Below are 23,967 nucleotides of genomic sequence, written 5' to 3'. Positions count from 1 at the left end.
AAACATAACCAAAACCAACAGATAAAAATAATCTCTGTTATAACTATGTGGTAATTTCCTTGTACCTTCATTTCTGCCAGCTTCTTCTAGAGGTAAAAAGGCCCATGAAAATTCAGGCTTATTGAGCAGGAAAAGGAAAGAAAAATACAGAGATGGAAAACATGCTGGAAGAAACTGGATTTTCAGAATGTACAGTCAAAACTGTGACAAATATTTGGAAATTATTCATTTACAGCAGTTAAAATGAAACACCAAACTTCTCCAAGAGGACACAAAGAACCCTCACCATTTGGAGTTCACTTACCAAACATCCACACATCACTAGCTGAGGTAAACCGTCGGAAATTGATTGATTCTGGAGCCATCCATTTGATGGGTAATTTTCCTTTGGAAGCTACAGGGAAGGCAAGAAAGGGCAGGCTGTTATCCTCACTACAGATCTCAAAAATAGATTTTGTTCCCAACGCAGTAATTCATAGGCAAAACCAATCTCAAGCGAAGCACTTAAAATATCAATATATTATGTTGTTTGGCTTTACATGAAATAGAGAAATGAACCAACAAAACCCAAAATAATAATAATAATCCCCCAAACCTCCCCTAAAAGACCCCAATAACAAACCCCAAAACACACCAAGAAATGATCATGTCAAAATTATTTTCCACCGTTGCAATTAAAAAGATAAAATGTAGCTCAGCAAAGTGAGACAAACGAAACAAGGAAACATAACACAGTGTAAGAGGACAGATAATGGGTAATTTAAAATATATGAAACCAGAAAAATATTAAAGATGAGATTTATGTACTCATGGTTTAATAATATAGACCAGCTTTGGAATGCTACCCAACACGCAATCTCTATTCTCCTGCTGCATTTCCCATCTATCAGGCACTGCAGGACATCTCTCAGCTGCTGGAGACACCAAAGCTCAGTATTCCATCCAAAATGGGGAAAAAAGTAGGCTTCAAAGGCAGTTTTGTACTGAATCTCCCTAGTACAGTGGCATGTGAAATATGTAGCATACAATGACAACACAAACTCAACATTTATCTGTACCTACATGTGAATTTGCTACCTTTTGCACCTTAAATCACACCTTGTGATCCTTCTTCTTAAGCACATGCAGGACTTTACTGCCATTATTCAACTGTTGAATGACTTGCCTTTTTAGACAAATGCAACAGCTAGATCAAGGAAATCTGGTCAATTCCTCAGTAATGTGAGAAACAACCGTATTCTCACTGGCCTGCAAGAAGGATCCAGAGGGTCAGCTCACCTTTGTAGTAAGTACTGTCTTCCATGTATCGGGATAAACCAAAGTCACCCAATTTCACACAGTCAGTGGTAGATACCAGCACATTTCTAGCAGCAATATCCCTGCCAAACAGAGGAGACAGTATTTCTAGTAACTTTAAAACATAAAGTGGTGAAGTATCATCACCTGAAGAAAATTTGCCCTGCAAAGGTAAGGAACTCTGAGCTCAGTCTCGTATGAGGCTTCCTAATAAGGAGCTCAAATTCTCACTGTAGTGAACAACAAGGTCCTCCCAGAGCCTCTTTTTCTCCCCCATTGTTCTTTACAATGTTTTAATATAAATATCTACATATATATGCAAAGCTATTACTTTATATGTAAGTGTTTGCATATACATTATGACAACACATACACAGAATTAGTGAGTATTTAAACACAAATAAATTCCTTAAGTTCAAAATTAATTGTACTTAATAACTGGAGTGCTGTGAGCTCTTAATTGCACACAGTAAGAGGCTGAAGCCAGTCTCTTCTCCCTAGAAACTCACATTCACATTCAAGGGAATAAAATTCAAAACACACCGTAAAGGAAGTTTAGGTTCGTTTTCTTTAAGCAAGTACTTGTATTTTATAAATATTTTACTTCCCCTCTTCTTTACTTAAGAAGCCATCTGCCCTTGTTTTGCTTTTCTGTATTTGAAAGATTACAGTTGACTCACAGCTTGAAAAAATACTGTAACCACAAAGCAACAACTGAAAACGATTCTGACTGAAATCCGGCACCAGCTCCAAGTCAATCCAGGAGTGAACCAGCAGGTGTCACCCTTGAAAAGGGTGTAATTTTAGTGGAAACCGCTGCAAAACTGACACTCCCTAAAATTTTAAGCAGTGACATACAAAAATACCAATATATATGTATGAAATCTTACCTATGTACAAATCTTTTGCTCTCTAAGTAGGCAAGAGCTGTGCTAAGCTGGTAAGCGTAGAGTATCAGAGAGGCCAGGTCCAAGCTGTACTTCCTTACTTGCAAAAATGACCTCAACTTTTTGCACCAAGAAGGAAAAAACCAGAAAGATATTAGGACAAAAAAAATAAGAAATTTGAAAAAGGCATATTTCAAATTGCAAGGTTTACATGAGTATCAATGAAATAACGAGTTTGACTTCCTTCCCTTAAAGGCTGGATAAGAAAACCACTTCCCATGAGGAACTGCGACTGCATTAGAATTCAAGCAGTTTTTCTACATGAAAACTGTTAAACTAAAAAAATAACTAGTAATCTTGTGCATTCCTTTCAGTCTCCTTTTGAAAAGCATCTGCTGTTGCTGTTCCAGGGTGAAGCATTCCTGGACTTTTTGTTTTTTCTACCCCTTAGTGCAGCCTCCATTTACGGCCTAAACCACTTCAGAACTGAACAGCACCTGGCCAAGCCAAACACAGATTCATCAGTATTGTTTCAGAAGCATTTATTTTAATAATTCGTTTTAACCTACATGTGCTGAAACAACTGTATTTAGCTCAGAGTAGCCAGTATCAGTGCAGAATATTTGTAAGCTATATTCCCAGTGTAAGGCAGGCAGGACCTCCTGGAAGGTGGCACTGGAGTGTCCTTATAAATCAAAACAAGGCTTTGAAAAGTGACTTGAGCACTGGAAAGGAAATCTACTGACAGAAAATGACTTCTCCACTACAGGTTGTTCTGCCCATCCCACCTTTTTTTTTTTTTATTTTTAAATGTATTGCAGTTTGGTAATTGCAATGACAATCATATAATGCTGTATGAAACATCACCGCAGCTCACATTTTCAGAAACGTGTGGCTCAAAGAAAACGAATCAATTACAAAAAGTGAGAACTAGTTTTCTTTAAAGCATTCATCCAAAAAACGTAATAATGAGGGAAGTCATCTTATCTAGGGCCTCTGCTGCAGATATTCTACTGGAAGAAAAAAAAGGTAAGAAATTCAATGTTTCAAGGGAAAATGCAGCATTACTGAGGAAGAATAAAAGATGTGCAGTTTCACTTCTGGAAGGTATGTTTGCAAATGCTGTTTAACTGATTATCAGATTATCATCATCTTGACAGAGGTCATGCTCTCACTCTGGAACTGCAATTGAATGCTCGAAAACTCTGACTAAATCACTCTGGAATGAGCTGATGCAGTTCTCCCGGTAGAGGAGAAAGTCAAAAGCTGCCACTCCTGTTTCTGAGTTCATAAGTCTGCAAAGGAGTAAGATACCATGCTTGATAGTATGGTTAGTATTGTGAAGTGTTTTTTCAGCCTTTTCAGTGAGCTAAAAGAGAAGAGACCAGACTGCACAAGGATTTTTCATACCTCTCCAAGCGTACAGAGCTCCATGATTATCCAGACTGGGTTTTCTGTAATAACCCCAATGAGCTTCACAATGTGAGGGTGATCAAACTGACGCATTGTTACTAAAAGGAAATCAAAAAGTTCAGTGTGTTACATAAAACCGTTTTTAAAAACAAAAATAAAGCTGTTGGTTAAGAAGCATTTAGCCCATGGCCAGAAAATATAATCGCAGGACTTGAAACAACTTGAAACAACTGTTGCAAGCAGTAATGTCTGGTCACTCCATGTGCTGGGGGCAATAAGAAACACTCATTGCTTGGGCTGTGCTGTTCTTCACTCACAAAAATGCAAACTGCTGTGGAAGGTGCCAGTCAGGTCAGGCTCCGCCTCTAACCTAAGTGAATAAAATACCCTCTCAAACCAGTGCACAACCAGTTAATCTGTGTCTTTCTACTGGAAGAGGAGGTAGGAAGAAACACTCAGTATAATTCAATTACTGGAAAAAACGTCTGCCTGATTATGACATAAACAAAAATCTTATTTAATCATTACATCATTTGATTTTCCTTGTAGTTAATTTCAGTCCCAGCAGAGCAGTCTCAGTATGTTTTATACAGTATGACATATGAATCATAGAATCACAGAATGGTTTGGGCTGGAAGGGACCATTAAGATCAGTCAGTTCCAATCCCCCAGTTTGCTTGCTCCAAGCCCCATCCAGCCTGATCGTGAACACCTCCAGGCATGGGGCAGCCACAACTTCTCTGGGCAACCTGTGCCAGGACCTCACCACCCTCACAGAATTTGTCCAAAAATCTAATCTAAACCTGCCCTCTTTCAGGCAAATCCACCACTCTTTGTCCCACCCCTGCCCTCCTTGATAAAGAGTCCCTCCTCATTTGTCCTGTAGGCATCCTTTAGGCACTGGAAGGTGCTCCAAGGTCTCCCCAGAGCCTTCCCTTCTGCAGGTTCAACACCCCAACTCTCCCAGCCTGGCTCCACAGCAGAGGTGCTCCAGCCCTTGGAGAATCTCTGTGGCCTCCTCTGGACTCCTTCCAACAGCTCCATGTCCTTCCTGTGCTGGGACCCCAGGGCTGGATGCAGCTCTGCCGGTGGGGTCTCACCAGAGAGGAGCAGAGGGGCAGAATCTCTCCCAACACAGGCATGGCAAAAACATCCTTTATGTACTGTTGACAAACATCCTTCATTTGACCCTTCAATAGCTTCTCTTCTACACTTGCAGTTTGTAGTGTCAGCAGAAATACACAGCAATTACCAAACTGCAAAGTCTGCTTCAGTCTGCCTCAAGTTAGGCAAGAATAAAACCCATTTTCTTCTGCCTTAAATTTAAACTAACCACAAGCTAAAAACCAGGAGGTGTTTCTGGATTTCTACTCTGATGAGCTTTGAATTCTACTTCTGTACATGGCTACACAGCAACTCCAACAAAAATCCTTGAACAATCCTGTTTGTAGGACCAGAAGTTGTAATGATTTAGTAACATACCTTCCTGCAAAGGAACTTCACAGGCTAACTTCATATATTCTTTAAAATATTAATGTTATGAATAATACAGAGAAAAAAGCAACAAAGCAAACATCCCTATCATTGACATAGCTTAAAACATTAATAAAAAGCAATAAATAACATGGTGAAATGTGATACAGGCAATAACAGCTGCTAAATCTTTTCAGTGTTGAAAACTCCACCATAGGCAAACCTCAAAATATCTTAATATTCCTAGTATTAAAATACTAGGAAATAAATTTATTAATTCAGTGAAATAACCAACTGTTCTGAGAGCGAGTTTGCAATCTGAACACAAGACAAAGGCAACAGATGGGAATTAGAATGAAAAAGAAGAAGAAGAAATGGCAAAACTATTAAATCAAAATTGAAAAGTACTATTTACATGTTGATTACAGTGGCATTTCCTAATCTGTTAAACTTGAAGCATAACAAGCAGCATTCAATGAGCAATTATTTTCTACACTGCCAAGAGACAGCAGCCTACCTGTGACTGCTGAGTTGTTACTGTAAGCAATGGTATTTACTGTTCCAACAGACAGAAATGCAATGGAAAAAATTACAGTAATTTACAAAAAATCTGACATTCAAAAATAAGAATCCATTAGCTATGAACACAGATCTGAACAAGTTGAAAAAAATCCTTGAATAAAGGACTAGTGAATAAAATATACTGTAACATCTGACCATAACCAATTACTTTATTGATAAAATACAATACCTTTACAACATTTAGAGGTATACAACAGCAGGGGATAATAGGCAAAAATGGAGGCCTAAGTGCCATATCTGAACTTGCTAGCAAAACCAAACAATAAAGGAATCAGTAACTTTAATATTCTTACAAAAGTTTCTGTTCCTATTCACCTCAACAAAAAGCCTTCCTCCATACGTGAAATGTGCTATTTGGGGAATGCAACATTTGTGGGCAATTATTTAGAAAAATGGTCTATTCTAGCACAGATTTTAATTCTGAATTTTCAAAGCAGATCTCTCTTAGACACAACATTTCTAGCAAAGACAACTACCTGACCTTCCAAAGCAATAAAGTGGAGAAACTGCTGTGTCTTTTAATTCATTGAGGAAAAAAGAAGGAAATAGAGGATCAGATCTCATGTTCCAAAACTGGTTCTAAAGCCCTACAGGAGTCAGACATCACCACTCAATTCGGAAAATTAAAGAACCCACATCCAATCATATACATGGGTAGTAATGCAAGGATGTAAAGCAGTCCCCTGGCACATATTGTAGGAGGGGAGAGCATCAGGCGTAATAAATATCAGTAGAATATTTACATCAGTGTAAGAAGTTTCTGGCACAGGTGGCCCCAGTCTTTGCAAGGAGTAGTTACAAAAGTGATCCCAAAAGAAGTCGTTTAATACTCACAGGCTTCTTGTAAGAATTTTTCTCTAACACTGTCTGAAGTGCAGTTTTTACATGTTTTGATTGCAACAGCCATAGCTGGATTTTCCTGAAAGACATTATTGAGAAATAGCTGAAATACAACCCATCAAACAAAATTCTTCATCCTTCAAAATTCTGGCAAAACTGCTTTGGAAAAAATTACTATTAAATAAAATACCTTTACTTGAGAAATAACATGTTGAAAGCTTCAGTGCTAAAATACCATTATAATCAAGACACCTTGCATACAATATTTACATCTAATGTGTCCTGGAAATATTTAATATGTTTTAAACCATGTTAAATTGTGGACAAATTATGACAAAAGATGGTAAGTTTAACTGAATAGTACTGTAAACTTTTTAGCATCATTGAGGACGGTAAAATCTTAACAGTATTTAGCAAAAACAGAGGAAAAAAGGAGATAATGGCTAAAACCCACACTTGGCTTATACAAGCAAGAAACCCAGAAAGCCAAATGAAGGACTTTCTGTGGCACTCTCAGAGGAAAGACTGGCTGTAACTGTGAACTCAAACTACAAAGGAAAGTAAACCAAAGATTTTTACATTATTATCTTCACAATCAGTTAGATCAAGGCTTTAAAACCAAGTTGAACAGAACAACATGTATTTAAAATCAAATGGACTTTCCCATCTTATTTCTCACCCTCCGCATACTGAAAAATGAGAAGTTCTTGATGGGTTGAGAGCAGCTGAAGTGTTTTAAAACCAAGCTTCTGCAATAGGTATGGGCTTGTTCAATACCCTCATCCAATTTTTAAGGCCAGTAGAAGATGAAGATTCAGAGTTATGTTCTATGCCTGCTCATGCTTGCTCTGTTTTAAATCTATTTACAGACAAACATTACCAGAATTAGAATAGTATTTATATTTTGCAGGCTACATGTCTTATTTTCAAAGTTGCTCACAAAAGAGATCTTCAAGTTGACTTTGCAGGAAAACATGGATTAAATCCTTTTCTCACACATCAAATGCCCATAAACTAACTTAAAAAACTGACGGCAAATCATTATTTTACTCCCTTGTGAAACCAGGATTGAACAATCAGCCTGGGGATGAGACCTCTGGATGCCTGCCAGACCCATCCCTATCCTGGTGTTACACATCAAATTTTTGAAATATCCTTTAACCAAAAAGAGCAAAAGGAAGAATCTCAGTGTCTGCAACCAGCAAAGACATTTTGCAGAATAAACGTTGGAAAAGGCCTGATACTGGGGTTTTGTTACTTTTGGTTTTGGATAAAGACACAAACCAGTGAGGATGTATCAGACTGGCCACGCTTTCTGTATTGAGCAGCAAATGGTACTTTAAATAATACTTTGGGATTAATTCCAGAGTTAATCAGCCTTTAAAGACAATCTTACTGCTTACAGCTGACCAATAGGATCCTGTATCTATACACCCATTTCCCATTCAGTACCCTACACTTACAGCCTGGCTCTGATCCTTCAGGAATACCTGGGAGAAAGCAGCATGCCAGGAGAGGTGGATGCTGCACAGTCACTAGAATCAGGACTTTACAAGTGCAATGAACAGGGATAATTGGAATTTTTGAGATTCAGCTTTGAGCTAGCAGAACAAGAGGCATGGAATACCCCCTATACCTTTGCACTCAAGCTGAACATATACATGGAAGCACTACCATGTTACTGGAACTAATCTTACGTTGATTGTAAGATTTCTTCCCAGAGTGTAAGTTACACTCTGTGACCAGAACATTAAAATTTAATGACATCACTGTTCTGTTTCACCTTCACATATTCCAGTGCCTTAAATGTAGTAAACTTTTATTAATAAAAGAAATCAACAGGCTGTTCTTTAAAAATGTCAGCACAGGATGCCTGTTACAGTGGGGATACCACCGTAACAGATGCCTGAGTAAAATCTGTTTTCCAATTCACAAAAAATAATAGAGACAGCCAACATTTTCAAAGCAACAGTCCCTAAGAAAAGGGTCTTTAATTAGTTTTACAGTGCTCTAGATTTATCCACCATGGCCCAAGTGAGTGAAACTTTACTCCTTGGTACTCCTGTTAACTTGGACAGAATTAAATTAAAAATAAGAATCTCTCTCAATGCGAAGTATATTAGATGTGCTTTCTAAGTAAGGGTATCAGACCAGACTTCAAACTTGTCTGAAACAGAACATTTACCCTTATTTACTTAAATGTTGCCTTGAAGACTTATTTAACCCACCAAGCCCAGGACTCTAACCAGCTGTTTCTGAAGTTAGAATTAGATTATTGTCTACAAGAATTCCTATATAATGTATCAAAAACTCCAGCAATTTCTTCTAACATGAAATAAATCTTCATTTTACAATCACGTATTTGTTTTATTGTAAGCCTTGAAATTTGTTGAAATTAACTATTTTTTGCAGCTTTCTCTTACCATTTTACACAAACTTTTTTGATCTATTTAAACTGAAATCTTAGTCTTTCTAGAAAAACTCATAAGCACCATCCTAAATTACACAAGTCCTGCCAACCTCCCTGGTTTGACTGAGGTGATTCTTGTGCGCTGGGATTTTGCTGGATCAGTGTCCAACTATTTTGTATTTTATTTCAGTAAAACATAGGAACTTTATTAGGCTTTGTTGTGAGAGAGATGGTGAGATTATTGCTGGAGCAATTTTTTATTCATTCTGGAAGATTCAGACCAAGACCTCTAAGGAATACACTTTTTTTTTTTTTTTTAACCTAGAAAAGTTTTATTGCTTATTTTCATTTGAGAAGTGAGGCTTACCGGGCTCATGTAAACTCCTTGGTGCACATCTCCAAACTGTCCTTCCCCAATGCAGCGCCCCAGCTCAATCCTCTCCCTTTGAATTTCATAATCTCTGGCTACAAGAATGTAACAGACTCGAAATATTAAGTTTTTGCTGAAGGGCAAGGAAATAATCCACAAGACACAAAACTCAAAGTAAGTCACTCAAATGTCTCACATATGAATAACTAAGATTAACATTTGCTGCACACCAACCTATAGAGATGCTGCACACACACAGTGGAGACCTCTCAAACCTCTTAGAAGTTTGAACCAAAGCTACGGGAAAGGAACTGTGAAATCAACATTGTTAAATTAACTATGCACTTATTTCAGTGCAATTAACGTAATTAAATCCTTTTTAATTACAGCTGGTGAAAGACAAAGCACACGAACAGTTCAGGGCAACACCAAAGACACAGCCTCAGCACACATCCCTTTGGCTGTTTAAGAGAACTCCACCATGTGGTATTTTAGATTTTGGAACCATCAAAAGAGCCCAGAGAACTTTTAAAGAGGTAACTGCAAGAAAAAAAATACAGGAACAAGAGCATGGCAAATAAGAATAAAATGAAAGACTGAAATTTTGAGTGCACTACACCTCTGCCAGTGTGCAACTGAAGTGGAATTGAGATGTTTGGTGGCCTTATGCAATTTTGTTAATGTCATGGTTTAACAGGCTGAGAATATTACTGATAAAAATGGCTCAGTACTTCAGCAAAACATTTAATCAATTGCAATTGAATGATTTCATTTGCAATTAAATTTCTAGCAGACATGAAAAAATATTTCAGGAATAGCAGAAAAGCATGCACAGTATATGTTTTCATCTCCACTTGTATCATTCAGATAAAAAAATATAACCAACCAGCTTAGCACTTCATAACCTTGACTTTGACATCATTAACACTACAGAAGTAATGTTATCTAGAGCTGGCTAACAAGGTGATGCCTTTTTCATCTCTTTTTTTAATTACTGCATTTTCCTCTTTAAAATCCCAAAGCTAACTGGTTTAACTATAAATAAATAATGTTTATTAAATGAAAGTGAATAGTAAGCTTAAAAATTCCACATCATTCCAAACTGCAAGCATACAGGGATGGGTAAAGGGTCTCCTGTTACCTTCATCTATTCCATAGCTTTCTGCAGTGCAATTAAGAGAAAAATCAAATGCTTACTTAGACAGAGCTTCTTAAAATCAAAACAGGACAAACATTTTTAACATTAAAAAAAAAAAAGAAGAAATATACTGATGCAATTTTAAGTTTACATTAGCAAAAGTCAGAGGTCTGTTCTTGTGATCTTTACTGACTCAGTCCTTTGGGGGCTGAACACTTGAGTCCCCTTCAATCCAGCAAAGCATTTAATGAAATTTCCCTCCACAGCCCATCTCATGGGTTTTGCATTGAAGCCATATTCAAGTGTTCAGCACATCCAGGGCTGGGCCCACAAGTAATTACTTCCATGAGAATTTAAATAAAAAGATGGGGGGGGGGGAATAAATTACATAAAGTGAATCTGTTAACCAAAATAAAGGATGTAATTTATCACAGTATGTTTTGATCCTGAAATGATGCTAATAGAATCATATAGTAACTTAGCTGCAAGACAGTAAAAATGCTCTGTTTATTTCTGGAAAACATATATTCTTGCTTTTCAAATACTGATGTTCAAATATATATATGTTTTTCAAAACATATATTCTTGCTTTTCAAAGATTTTCCACAGTAGTGGAAACGATGCTGTGAACACTGAAGTGATCATGAAACATTCTGCCCCATGGTGAGCTCAGAAATCCGTGTAAGTTCATGGTCCCTCAGCAGAACGTGCCCCCAGCTCAGCACCATCCCCCTCTCACACTGACCAAACCCAATGTTTTGGCAGGATTCTGCATCAATGGATTGTCTGCTTCCAGAGAAATCCTTGGTTGCCCAAATGCAACTGGAATTTCCCAGATGCAGCTTTTAAAATCAGAATATTGGACTTTCACGTTAAATGAACTGGCCTTGACAGTTTAGGATTGTATCACAATTCAGACAGGCTGTAACACAAAATCCTTGTGGTGGCTACAGCACCACTGCTTTTACTTCAAAGATGAAGACTCAGCAGAACTTTGAATTTTTGTTTTTGTTCCCCAAGTCTTTCATCTTTAACAAAATTGCATGTGGTACAGTTGAGTTTTCCTCTCTCATGGAATTGGAGAGTGCCATGTCTGTCACAGAGCAAGGTGAGATACAGCCAAACAGCAATGCACAGAGCTTGCCACATTGTTTGCTCTTATCACAGAGATCTTATCCAATCTTTAAGTGTTATGTTCAGCATCACAATCAAAAAAAATCCACATTTTGTGATAAAAAAAGAATTTCACTGTGAAATCACAGATAGCAGGAAACCAGAACATTTTGTTTGCACATTTATTAAATAAGGCTGAAATATTTCAGTCCCTGCTAAACCAAGGAAGCTTTTGGATAGGAAAGTTCCCAAGTTAACCACAGCACTTACTTGAGGGCATTGTGTAAGTGTCTTCTTCATCTATAATCTCTGCATAGTCATCAGTCTCTGCAAAGGAGGAATTGAAGAGTTTTGGGAAAAGCAGATGAAAACAATTCTCCAGAACAACATCTCCAATTTATCAAGGCTGATATGTCCCAACCCCCAAGTTCAGCATTGCTGGGTCACATTTAACACAGCATGACTAAAACTTGCTCATGCATAATTCATGGTATGATAATGATCTCAGCGCCAATTTTATTACATCACATAGATACACTCAACAAAGAAGAGAAGGGAGATTCATTTGTATTCAAAAAAGTTCAAGTTTTGCAATTGGGACCCATCTAAACTGTTGACTTAGAATCTTTCTAACAGCGAATTCCATTGCAGTAAGAAGAAAAAATTATTAATGAGTTAAATTGCTTTACCTTCAATAAAGTGTGAATAACAGTTTTCTATTTTTTACATCAAACAGGCAGAAGACACCAATGATGTTCCAGGGCAGCATCCCCTTACTGTCAGTATGGCCAGGTGAGTTATTTACCCCAGAGTCTTCTAGAGCACAAAGACCTTTTAAAGCCACACTCTCACAACCATTTGTCTTGCAATTTTACTTGTTTAGTGGAGATTCACCACTAGTTTTGCTGTCAAGAATCAAGATTTCATGGACAAGTTTTGGAAACAACTTCCCAAAATTATCAGAAAAATGACAGTGCACTTCTTCCTCTGTTTAAAACTTGCAACTTTTACATCATCTGTTCTCAAAATGGTTTAAATGGTGTCAAGTCACATCAGAAGGTTCTTGCCCTAAAGAACTTCCAGTGTGTGTGCAGGTCATTTCCTAAAGGTCAGATCAATTCCTCCAGGGGTTTTAAAGCCAGTCCACAACAGTGGGTTCAATTTTACTTCAAGGCTGTCAAATTCTACTCACCAACTTCAAATGCAAAGAGAAGTTCTCAAAACTGAGTAATTTCAACCCTAGTTTTCGTGGTTGGTTTCAGGTGATCACACACTGGAAAGCCTCTGGAAGCCATTATTTCCTCCCCCTTTTCCCCCATCTGCCCTGGAGCATATGGATACATCCCTACAGCTCCCTGGCATCGTTTCTAGAGCCATGGCTTGGACTGGGACAAAGTTACAGTGAGTGGGAAAAAGGATGGGATGGTCCCTCAGCTCAAGCCAACCCTGACACCAGAGCAAGGCTCATCAACACTACACACACAGATAAGCAAGAGGCTCAGTTTTCAGGCAAACTGAATATTCAGTGATCAGGAAACTACAGGCTGCCTATAACCTTTGAAGTTCAACACACTTCAGGGAGTTAGTGCAATTTTATGATCCTAGTTTTTCACTACTTAAATAAAATTAAAGCTGGTTTTTCTTTTGAACTCCTGTAGGAATATGCCAGGTGTTGTAAAAGCAGAACTGGGAAATTTCATGTTAGTTAAATTTTTGCTCAGCAATTTCTATTTGGGACATAGCAAAACACAAGTCACCTAACAAAAATGCAGTAAATTATAAAGACAGTGCACAATTCCGAACAGGCAGCACGCTCCAGAGGCACTTATCTCTTTCTTGGTATTATATTTTCTTCCCTATATTATAAACTAATGTTTTTTGTAAAAATAAGCTTTAAAAAAAAATCCCCAACATGATGGGGATAAATCACTCTACTTCCTTCTAATATTGTGATAGGATTTTGTTGAGAGTATCAGAAAGTTCTTTATCTATGTTGAAAAATGGGCTGGATGAAAGCTATTTTAAGCATACTTAAGAAAAATTTTCAAAGTTTGGAAACCAGAACTGGTGCCACTTAAAAAAACCCGCACGCTTGTCACAGTAGGTTACAGAACAGTGCTTTCAGAATGTGATCAATGGCAGGGCTTGTTCATCTCTCTGTTTCAAATTAATGAGTTAATTCATACTAAAAGCATTCTCAGAACAGCACAGAGCACTTTACATGGTTTTGATACATTGCCCAAAGCCATCATGAAACCAGAAGTGTCTTCATAATCAAGCCAAATAAATTAAATGTACACAATTCACTACACAAATATTTCTTGTTCCACATTTAGCACTCTGGAGAGGAATATATAAAAAATTAATTCATTTATATATCTGGCATTGTGTCTGGGAATTAGAGGAAAATTCAGTCAAGGCATCCACACTGATAGACTCAAAGTGTTCTGAATTAAAGAGAATTGACCTCCCTCACAGAGGGGCTTGAGCCCAGGATTAATCATAGACTGAGACTCTAACCAGTTCTCCTAAATCCAGAACTGTGTCTGCTTAGAGATAACTCCAGAACCTACATGGAGCCTAAAGCAAAACTGAGCTGGGCAAGGCTCTCCAGGCTGCTCCACAAAGGAGGATGTGTTACAGCACTCCCAACAGCTGAAAACTCCCAACGAAGCAGCAATTCCAGATGTCCTTGGCAAGTCTAGAAAAACTCAGATTTAACAACAGGGCTCATCATTGCTGTCCTCCTGGATTTTTAAACCCAGCACCATCACTTGTTATGATTCTTGGAGATGGCAAAATGAACAGTTGCTTTCAGGAAAAGGTACTGGTGGTCACACACATGAATGAGCCAATTTGAGCTTTACTAAGTCTGAATGCATTTATTGAACTGTAGGGAGAAACATCCTAGGCTATTAAACCCATAATAGCTAATCCATGACCGTAACCACACTTTTGAACTTCCCTTTTTTATCATTTTTCCTATTTATCGAAGCTTGTAATTTATAAAAGAAGGTAAGTTCCAATAAAAAGCTATGTAGGGGTAGTATCTGAAATAAAATTTTTAAATTTATGACACAAAAAATGTCCTTTTGATGTTTAAGAAAAGAAAGGAAACTGTGTGGTTTAATATTTAGTTTATATCTGAAGGAAAGGAGATGAAAAGTTAATATACCCCCTTCATATTTTACTGAAAGGAAGGTCACAAGACGTGATCTCTATTTCCTCTTATCGCCCTCTTTTGCATATTGCTTTTATGCCCTTTTAGTGCCTCCTACTTAGAAGAATAAAGATACATATGCTATCAGTAGCAGCAGTTTGATTCTTTCCCAACATCAGATGGAATCCTTTAGAAAAATAGCTAAAAATCTCTTTTATAAAAACAAAACCCAACTTGATTTCAGAGGAAAAAAGACTTACAAAGCCTGCAGCAGTCAAATATTCTGTAGTAAGTTTCAAAGTTTTTTTAACCCCAAACATTAAAATCTGTCTTTAAAATAATTAGTTTGAATAGCTGAAACCTGGTTCATATTCATGTATTCTATCTGCATTAATCTATCTTGTACAGATTCTTTTAATGCAAGGAGCACTTTGATGCCTTTAAAGCATTACTCAGTAGACTCATTTCTCAGGTGTTACATCCACTGATCTCACCAACTGACCGAATTAATGATGATATAACCATTTCAATCAAACTGGACACTCTTGCAAACCTCTAAACCTTTGCATCATGCCACAAGTCTCATTGCAAACACATGCACCACCACATCCTTGTGTGTTTGAAATAGAATTTTTCCTTTTCCAATTCCAGCTTAGCAGAAAGCATTAGTTGCACAGCCTGTAAAGTACAGTATTTATCATCTAATACCCAAAGCAGACCACTTTTTAACATTAAAAGCTGTATAAAATGTATTACTGAAAAGTGCATTAAGTGGTATATGGAGATAAGAGTTGCATATTGCACGTTAGTAACACACAGACTAGAAAACATATTACCGTCCCCACTAATTTCATCTGCAGATCCAGGTGGCATGCAAGGAGAGAGAAAAAAGAGGGGGAGAGAGAGGGGACAGAGAAGGGGAGGGGAAAATACACTATTAAATTCATGAGTAATCCAAAAGTATTCAGACTGTAGTTATCTTATATACCTGACTCAAGAGAAACCAGAAAAGTAGCAGAATTTAAGACTTCTCACCTAAAACCCAAGGGACAGAGATACACTCTAAGAAGCTTTTATGATGAAACAGAGTTAATGACTCTCAAACACAAAGGTACCCAAAAATTAAATTTGGAACTGGAACTAGTTATTTTAATGCATTGCTAAGAAAAGTCAATTTCTAGGTTTATTCAATACTTTAAAGCAGTTCTCCTACAGCCGTATGAGTTGGCTGAACTTGACTCTGCACATAGACTGAGGACTTTGGATAAGCAGAGTTGGTGTTGACCCTCCCAGAAGAAATGCACTCCTGAGACATCACCAAGACATGAGTAAGAAATGGAACCACCTAAGTTTTAATGACATAGAGCATTGTGCAGTTGTACAAGGCTGAAATTTAAACTATGGGAAAGGGAGCAAATCTACAAGATTTCAAACAAACACTGGATTCCACGTGTACTGCAGCAGCCCTACTGCACACCAAACTCCACAGCACAAGCTAAGGCAAGTATTTTAGACAGATTTTATAGATAATAGGAAGTTCTTCTTACCCCTAATAAAGCCAAACTGGTCCAGACCAGGGTTGGACCAGTACGCAGCCAAAAGCATCACTGTATTCTGTGTTTAGTTCAAAGTGATCTCAGCTGATGCTTATTGTTGCTATTCTGTTTCATCCATAAGCATGCTGTATCAGGGGTCCAAGAATGAAGTCAAAATATATTAACAAAAAAAAAGACAGCAGACAAGGGCTGCCTAACTAAACAAAGAAAATAATTTATTATATTTGTCATTGTAGCATATGATGCTCGAAAACAAGTTCCCCATAAAAACGGGGACCAGCAAGCTGGTGATGCTGCACACAAATCCAATCCAACAGGAGGAAAACATAAGGAAATTATTCTTGGAACTCTGTTTACCGGAGGCTAAAGTAGTTTACAAACAGTAACTGAGTTAGTATATCCAGCTTTTGGGTTAATAAGGCAGCCTAGACAAAGAGCAGAGCAGTACCCTTGGGCGGCGACTCATGGGCACAGAAGACGAAAGGCAGAAAGCGTCTAGCTTTCTTTACTTTATGCTGACAGTGATTGACTCCTTTACAAAGAGGCAAGAAAAGGAAAGAGAAAAAAAAAAACAGAAACAAATTATTTGGAAATAAAAGAGAAGAGACTGAAGAGAACATCTACAACGAACGAACATAAAGGTTTACATTACAATTCTGTATACCCAAATGAAAATACGAAGGTTGCTGAAACTCTAAAGCATTTTTGGTATTTTCCTTCAAATTCCTTTCTACAGTAACTCATATTTCAGTTTTTAAAAGTGAGACTAGAACCCATTAAAAAGTCAGCTTTTGTCAACTATGAAGACCATTCATCAACAACACAAAGAATATTGTCTACCCCAGAAATGCAACCTGCTTTTCCAAGGTTCCCATCTAAATTCTGTCAGATGGTGTTACAGCTATATTCCAGTTCAAGTGGCAGCCACCGGACTTAAACATGTATGTATTGACTATCTGAACCCTTAAAACAACACAAAGGAAGTATTTCACATAGCAGGGTTACACAGAACAAGAAAAAACATGGTTTCTCTATCTCCTGAAATACAGCACTGACAGATTTTATGATCTCAAATCTGCCACTGGTGTCTTATTTCCAGTGCAGACCTGCCTTGCCAATGGATGTTCTAGCTCTGCAAGGATCTCTGGGTGAACACCCCACAGCACTGTCCTCACTGCCCCCTTTCCCAGTCACCCCACTGCATTTTTTAGCAAAGTGCTTATCAGGAACGCTTATCAGGACGAGGGAAATAGCGGAGTAGGAAAAAATACAAAGAAGCCACAACTGATTCCATGAGGTGAGAAAGGACACAAGATGACACTCAGCACCTCAGGATACCTGCTCCTTTTATTTCTCTTGTTACCTGTTTGCTCCTCTCTGCTTCCCCCTTTTTCCTCTCTCTAAGGGAATGTGAGAAGTGGTTTAAAAAGCCAATTAAATAAAAAACCTGTTTCCTGCTGCTGGTAGCTCTTCACAGCCAAAACTCAAGAGTGAGGTCCAGCCACTTGGAGTTACACAGGCTGGGGGTTCAGGTGTTAAAAGAGAAGCCCAGTACCACAGCAGCAGCTACTGGGACAGTGAACCAGTCAGTGGCGGGAAGAGCGCAGGAAAGGTAGAAAAGGAGAATTACATTTTAATAAAAAAAACTTCAACAACCAACAAAAACATCATAAAAACTGCTGGGTGATGGAGCAAACAGGATTCATTAATCTAGTGGGAAAATGCTCATATCAGAAAGAAAGACAGAACATTAATCAGATTCAGTGTTAAAAACTGAAAGAGGTGCAAGGAGAGGGCAAAATGCTTGACTCAGTGTATCAGTACTTCCATTTGTCTTGGTTTAAGACAATTTAAGGGGGAACAGTCTCAGTTCTCCCCCTTGATACTCCCAAAGGGACTTCTCTTCCTAACATCACGACAGACAATTTTCAGCACTGTCATTCTAGCACAAGCCTCAAGTAACACTCAAAAAAAGCTTCCGATATACTACGAAAGAAAAGGAAAAAATACTGCACCTAGTTTAAGTAACTACTGAAAAGGTGTTGACATGAGAATGAGGGAACCCAACACTCTGTACTGAAACAGAAGAACAGGTATAGAGTCACTGCAAGCCATCTAAAAGGAAAGAGATGTTTCAACTCCTGACCTGCCTGCTCAGGCTACAGAGCTAATTTAAGCCTGAAGTGCTGAAATGCTGCTCACCCTCACACTGATAGGTGGCTGGCAGAAGCTGCTGAAACCTGACTAACCTATTTCAAATGAAGGGAACACTGCAAAGGCAAAGGTGTTTTTAATTCCTCATGTGCATGCCCTGATGCCCTGTGATGTGATGGTCTTACTCTTCCCTTGCCTTTCAAACTCTGCCTTTATGATTTACTGTCTGAAGTTTGTTCAACTATTTTGTCACACTGAATGGAAGATGCTTTAAATGAAGATGTCTTAAACTTACCACATCTGCAAGTCTAGCTACAGAAGAAAGTTGATTTGAATGAGTTGATTTTAAATTTTTAAAAACAGAAGCTCCATCACTTTCCCAGAAGTCTAGAAAATACCTTAATGAAATGAATACTACTAAGAAGGATTTCCACCATTCCTCACCAGCTTCCAGCTGGGACATCACTGGTGCTCAAGAATGCTGCTGAAAACTGCACAGGACTTCTTTACTTATTTAGTTCTTCTACTCAGTATTCACTAAAATTATTGTGTTAAAAAAAAAAAAAAGGCAAAAATAAGGCAAAAATCACTTGCTATGCAGTAACTATGTTAGAAAGAAAGAAACCAGGCTTTTACTGCCCTTTGTTTACAGGACAGTTACTACTGGAGCTCCTTGTATGAGCTGATAGCAAATACTGGAAGGCTGAACCTGATAATATCCCATTCTACTTTGGTTGTACATTCTTAAACCAGTCTAAGGAAAAACTCTGGAAAAAAAACCTGCAGAAAGAATAAATCTATTAATTTTTGAGCTTTTGAACTAAAATGAGCACTATGGGGTTGTCACATCAAATATGTTTCTACACAAACAACAAACCCCCAAACCTGCATGGAACATTTCTCCAGCCATACTACACTGCCACTCTTTGCAAAGCAGAAGTGTCTGCTCAAATGCAATGAGAGGCTCACAAATGAGGAGCACAGGAGAGTAAGAACTCCTTAACCAGCACCACAGGCTGATGGAATCAATGCAGGAACTTCCTGTACACCGATATGGAAGAAATCTCTTTGGAATGTTACCACAATTCATTCTGGTCTTTTTAAGCATGAAAAGAAGCCTTTTAGTCAGAATAAAATAGAAAAAAGTAACAGCACCAGTCTATTCAACTGTCATGGGAATTTGAAATACTGCAATTTATTAGCATTAAGGGCATTTTCAACTGTATTATCATATTAATCAGTGAAATAGCTGGGTGAGTTAAGAAGCAACTCCCTCCTCCATGAACCTGGAGACTAATGACTTGCTCAAGGTTTGTAAAATTAATCTGCAGTAAACCTTAAGCTTGAATGTCTCCCAGTGCTGGGACCATATGGCAGAGCTACAGCTCTAACAAAGTCTTTATATTCCTCAAATTACTTAATAACTACTTAATTTGAATTTGTAACTATGTAATTTATGGCAAGACTCTCAGTCTTTCTTTTCAGAAGTGAGCTGTGGAGTACAACACAGCTGAGCTGTGACACAGTCCTAAGTGTTCAAGATACATTTTTTCATCTAAAAATTTACTTACACTTCTCAGCTTTTAGAGTGTCTTGAGAAAACGGACATTAAAAAACTGCCAATTTTTCAACCTCAAGCAAAGGACACTTTTTTTCCACACCAACTAACTCAAAAGGAACTAAGTAATAGAAGTCCTACACAAGAAACTCTTTTAGACCTGGGCACAGGGCAGACCTTCATCTGGAGCACAGGAATCACGACACAGAGCTTGCACTGTGCTCTGCAAGCAGAAATGATTCAATAAAATTGTATTTGTCTTTCCACCCTGCTCACAGCTTTGCTGCTGATCAGCCTCACCCTGGGACAGACAGGTCCTTTCACATGCCAACATCTCCTTCATTCAGAGCACTTTGAAGTGGTGTAACACTGACATCAGATGAACAGATTTTTTTTTTTTTCCCTCTCCTGTTTGTTGTGTTTTCACATTTGGCTTCTGCTTTACAGGAAACCTCCTGAAAATCTCTTTTACTCGCAAACTATACCACAGAGGTTTTTTTCTGCATGATAAAATCTCACTTAAATCAGGCTTACCTCCTTCAAAACAGGGGTTTTTTTCCATTCAAACTGAAATTTCAGCTGAATGGCATTACTAAACTGGCAGCTCCTTCAAACAGGATCTGCTCCTAAGCAGCACCTTAGAGAAGAACTCTCACTTCACTGCCATGATCAGGAGTTAATCACAGTGTAATTTAAGTGCAACAATATAATGTTACAAATTTGTGATTTTAAAGCAGAACCTGGACATTTGATGAGAAGCCCCTCTTTCAGGATATTAAAATCCTTCAGCTCCTATACAGAAACTTGTTCCAAGAGATCAAATTTCTCCTTCATGGGGCATGTTACTGAATATATCTTAACCATAGGATAGAGAGGCAATGGCACAACTAGAATTGTTAGAAACTCCTACCATCATTTCATGATGCACTTAGAGCTATGCCCCTTTGAGTTTAAAATGTTGCTTATGTTAGTCACAGCAGCTGCACCAGCTGGGCAACAGAATAACAACCCAGTTTCTCTTTAATACACCTAGTTCCCTCTTCAAGGTATGTGTCCTGGGGTTTGCTACTCAGGTGCCTTGAACACTTTGCTTTATCAGCTGAAACAGGGACCATATTTTCAGAGACCTTTTAATTTCCTTCACCAAATAAGCCCATACTAAAGTTGTAAAATCAGCACCTGCTTTAACCAGGACTAACCCTGTGGCACATCCTAAAAGCCCCTTCAGACACATTCCTTGTGCTGGCTACTGAGCTGATCTCTCCCTTCCTGCCACCTTCCCACTCACAGCTCCCGCCCCACAAAAACATCATTTTATAACAGTACCTGAATATCCAAATGCCAGGAGGGGCTGCTTAGAATCACAGGAGCCTTTAGGCTGAAATAGACCCTTAAGATCATTGAGTCCAACCATCAACCCAGCACTGCTACGAACCTGCCAAGACTTGTTCAATACTCTGCTTGTTCAGTGCTCACTGAAACACACGGGCCTGAAATGTCATATTCTGTGGCACTGCATGGAAAGTAGCATTTGAGCTAGGATTAAAAAAATTCATTAATTCTCTAGGGCAAAGGAGGCACAGCGATTAGCCAAGGGATGCAAAAACATATTTATTCTTCCTAGTCATATTTACATAAGCACAGAAGGGGCAGAAGAAACCAAAGAACTGTGTCAGAAGGAATTTATGTAAAAAGAGAGAAAGCAGCTACTGCTGTACTGATTTCATTTTATGAAGAACTTTTTGTAATATATAATTGACCGGGTAAGTTATTATTTTTGGAAATATGTGTATCTGGAAATATAAGATCACCTTACCAAGGTTAATGTTTGCTATTTAAAAACAAACTGCTGGCCAAAGTAAGTTCCTTTAGACTAGAGCAGAGCATTTTAATAAGGTGTCTCCAAGCCAAACAGTGGAAATACAGTCAATAAAATTACAGTTAACTGGTGTGCTGCTTTTTACACATTTGATATACTATTTGCACAGAGCAAATCGTTTAGCCTTACCATTTCCTGAGTGTACACTCATGGGTCAGTACAAAGAACTCTTTTTTAATGTTAAGACAGATGCAGAGGGAGAAGGAGGTAAAAGCTGCAATTACTTATTAGCTAAAAACATTGTTTCTGGTGAATCACAGCAGCTTCAGCCAAAACATCAGATGACTACCAAAAAAATCTAAAATCCAACTAATTTAATTTAGCTTATTTGTAGTTACTTATAATGTTATACCCACACAAATATGCTTTTAAAAAGAGGGGAAATCTGGCAGGCATCTCAGATGCACACAGTGTCCACCGCAGGAACAGAGAATTTGAGGAAGCAAGGTAGACAACATCAGAAGAAACAGAAGCAGCAGAAGGTGTGTGGTGAAACCTGGTTCGGTGACACACAGATTCCCAGATCCAGAAATTTGCTGCTTTGGATTCCTGAAACCAACTTCATCCTTCACTAGTTTGAAAAGGCCTTTATTTAGAGGAGGGAAAAAAAAAAATCAAGAGGATTTACAAACCTTCTATCATTGTGTGCTTTGGAATATTGGAGCACTTGGAAAAGCCCAAGTTTTTACTTCGCTAGACAAGAAATATTCCAAGGTATGTTAATAAATATTACAAAAAGACAAGGTGTCTTTCACTAACAGGTTCCTTTTTAAACCTGCAAAGCTTCAGACAAATACCTGAACTTTCAGACCAATAAATCATGTTTTACACTGGGTTTGGATATTGCTGGTTTCCCCAAACTGTGGCGAGGAACTCACTGTAAAACTTCCCTTTCGAACTAAGTGTGTTAATACTATAAATATACCTGACTTCTTAATTTTTTTGCTGAATCTTTATTTTAGATTTTTGCTATTTATCTTCAGCATCAGGAGAGGTCTAAACAAAGGGGAGTGATGTCAGTGAAATCAAACAGCAGAATTAATTTACGATTTAAACCATCGAAGGCATGGAGCAGTTAACAGATGTCAGAGAGTTACAAAAGCTCATCTTATCTGAAACCTTTGGCTCTGAGCCACTGCAATGTCACCAGAGAAAAGCTCCTGTTTTGCACCCCACGGCAGCACCCCCACGGCTGGCTCTGCCCTGGCTGCTGTCAGGCTCTGCTGACCTGGGACTGGGCTGAGCTGAGCACCGTGCACAGCTGGTGCCTCCCTTGTTCCACACTGATGGATCAGTTCCATCTGACAACAGGAGTGACACTTCTCCACATCTACATCAAGTATTACTTCATTTATAGCAAACTGGTTCCTCTGGGGATTCAAGAGATTCTTAGAGAAAGCAGCTCCTGAGAATAACCCCTGTCATGTGAGTTAATCTCAGCAATCTGCCTCTGGTTTAAATTTAATACAATGACATACTCCATGTATTTCAAATAAATTTGAGGGGAAAAAACCCAACAACAAAAAAGGTATTTATGTTCTTTGTCATTATATTACAAAAAGAACAAACCCTTGAGATTGAATATTAAATGCACTGGTTTGAACCATTCCAGCATTATTAGTGTTTCCAGTGGTTTGTAACATGGTATAAAAACAAGCATCAAGCACAGTAATTTTATTGTGGAAAGATATAAAACATTTCTACAACACAAGAATTAATACCTAATTGGTTCTGATTTTGATATTGGCAAGAATGAGAATGATATTTTCTGGTTTAATTTTACTGCACTGCTAACAGGAGCCAGCTTTGCAGCTCAGTGTCCCTGACATTCACCTGACCAACCAGCTCACCTCCAGCACTGCAACTTCTGCTTCTTCTGTGGTGCTACAGCAAAGCTCTCATTTCCCCCTCGTCCACCTTCATGTGATGCCCTGAATGCCAGAGCTGGGGTATTCTAACTGATTTCCCTATACTAATTTCAAAATTCTGCTTTGAAAGAGAAGTGTTTGTGCTCTGAAATGCCAGAGAACATCAGCAGAAGATACCTAAATTTGTAAAGTCAGAGTGACAACAAGAAACGATTGTGAAGTCAGCATTTATTACTGGTTTTATTATTAGAAGTATTATCAGCATTCTCA

The 23,967-nt window shown here is 38.2% G+C and overlaps 1 protein-coding gene across 10 annotated transcripts in view; it reads right to left on the bottom strand.

Annotated features, from left to right (window-relative positions):
* Window positions 1-23,967, bottom strand: part of PTK2 (protein tyrosine kinase 2) — a 179,152-nt gene that overhangs the window by 29,941 nt on the left and 125,244 nt on the right. For 4 of the 10 annotated variants that reach the window (XR_001865994.1, XR_001865995.1, XR_001865987.1 and 1 more), the window contains 10 exons: window positions 16,687-16,770; window positions 15,519-15,536; window positions 11,793-11,849; window positions 10,413-10,433; window positions 9,269-9,366; window positions 6,486-6,570; window positions 3,594-3,694; window positions 2,187-2,302; window positions 1,279-1,379; window positions 305-394 (listed from right to left, as the gene is read on the bottom strand). Coding sequence is in view for 1 of the 10 variants with exons in the window: in XM_017746659.1 (XP_017602148.1) it covers window positions 305-394; window positions 1,279-1,379; window positions 2,187-2,302; window positions 3,594-3,694; window positions 6,486-6,570; window positions 9,269-9,366; window positions 10,413-10,433; window positions 11,793-11,849; window positions 15,519-15,536 (687 nt within the window). In the remaining 9 variants the exon portion in view is untranslated. The remainder of the gene's footprint in view (window positions 1-304; window positions 395-1,278; window positions 1,380-2,186; window positions 2,303-3,593; window positions 3,695-6,485; window positions 6,571-9,268; window positions 9,367-10,412; window positions 10,434-11,792; window positions 11,850-15,518; window positions 15,537-16,686; window positions 16,771-23,967) is intronic. The other 6 variants (XR_001865990.1, XM_017746659.1, XR_001865989.1 and 3 more) reach the window with 5 other exon arrangements.

This window comes from Corvus brachyrhynchos, unplaced genomic scaffold, assembly GCF_000691975.1.
Source record: "Corvus brachyrhynchos isolate BGI_N302 unplaced genomic scaffold, ASM69197v1 scaffold89, whole genome shotgun sequence".
In the NCBI taxonomy this organism is placed as follows: Eukaryota; Metazoa; Chordata; class Aves; order Passeriformes; family Corvidae; genus Corvus; species Corvus brachyrhynchos.
This window is presented reverse-complemented; position numbering and strand designations above follow the sequence as displayed.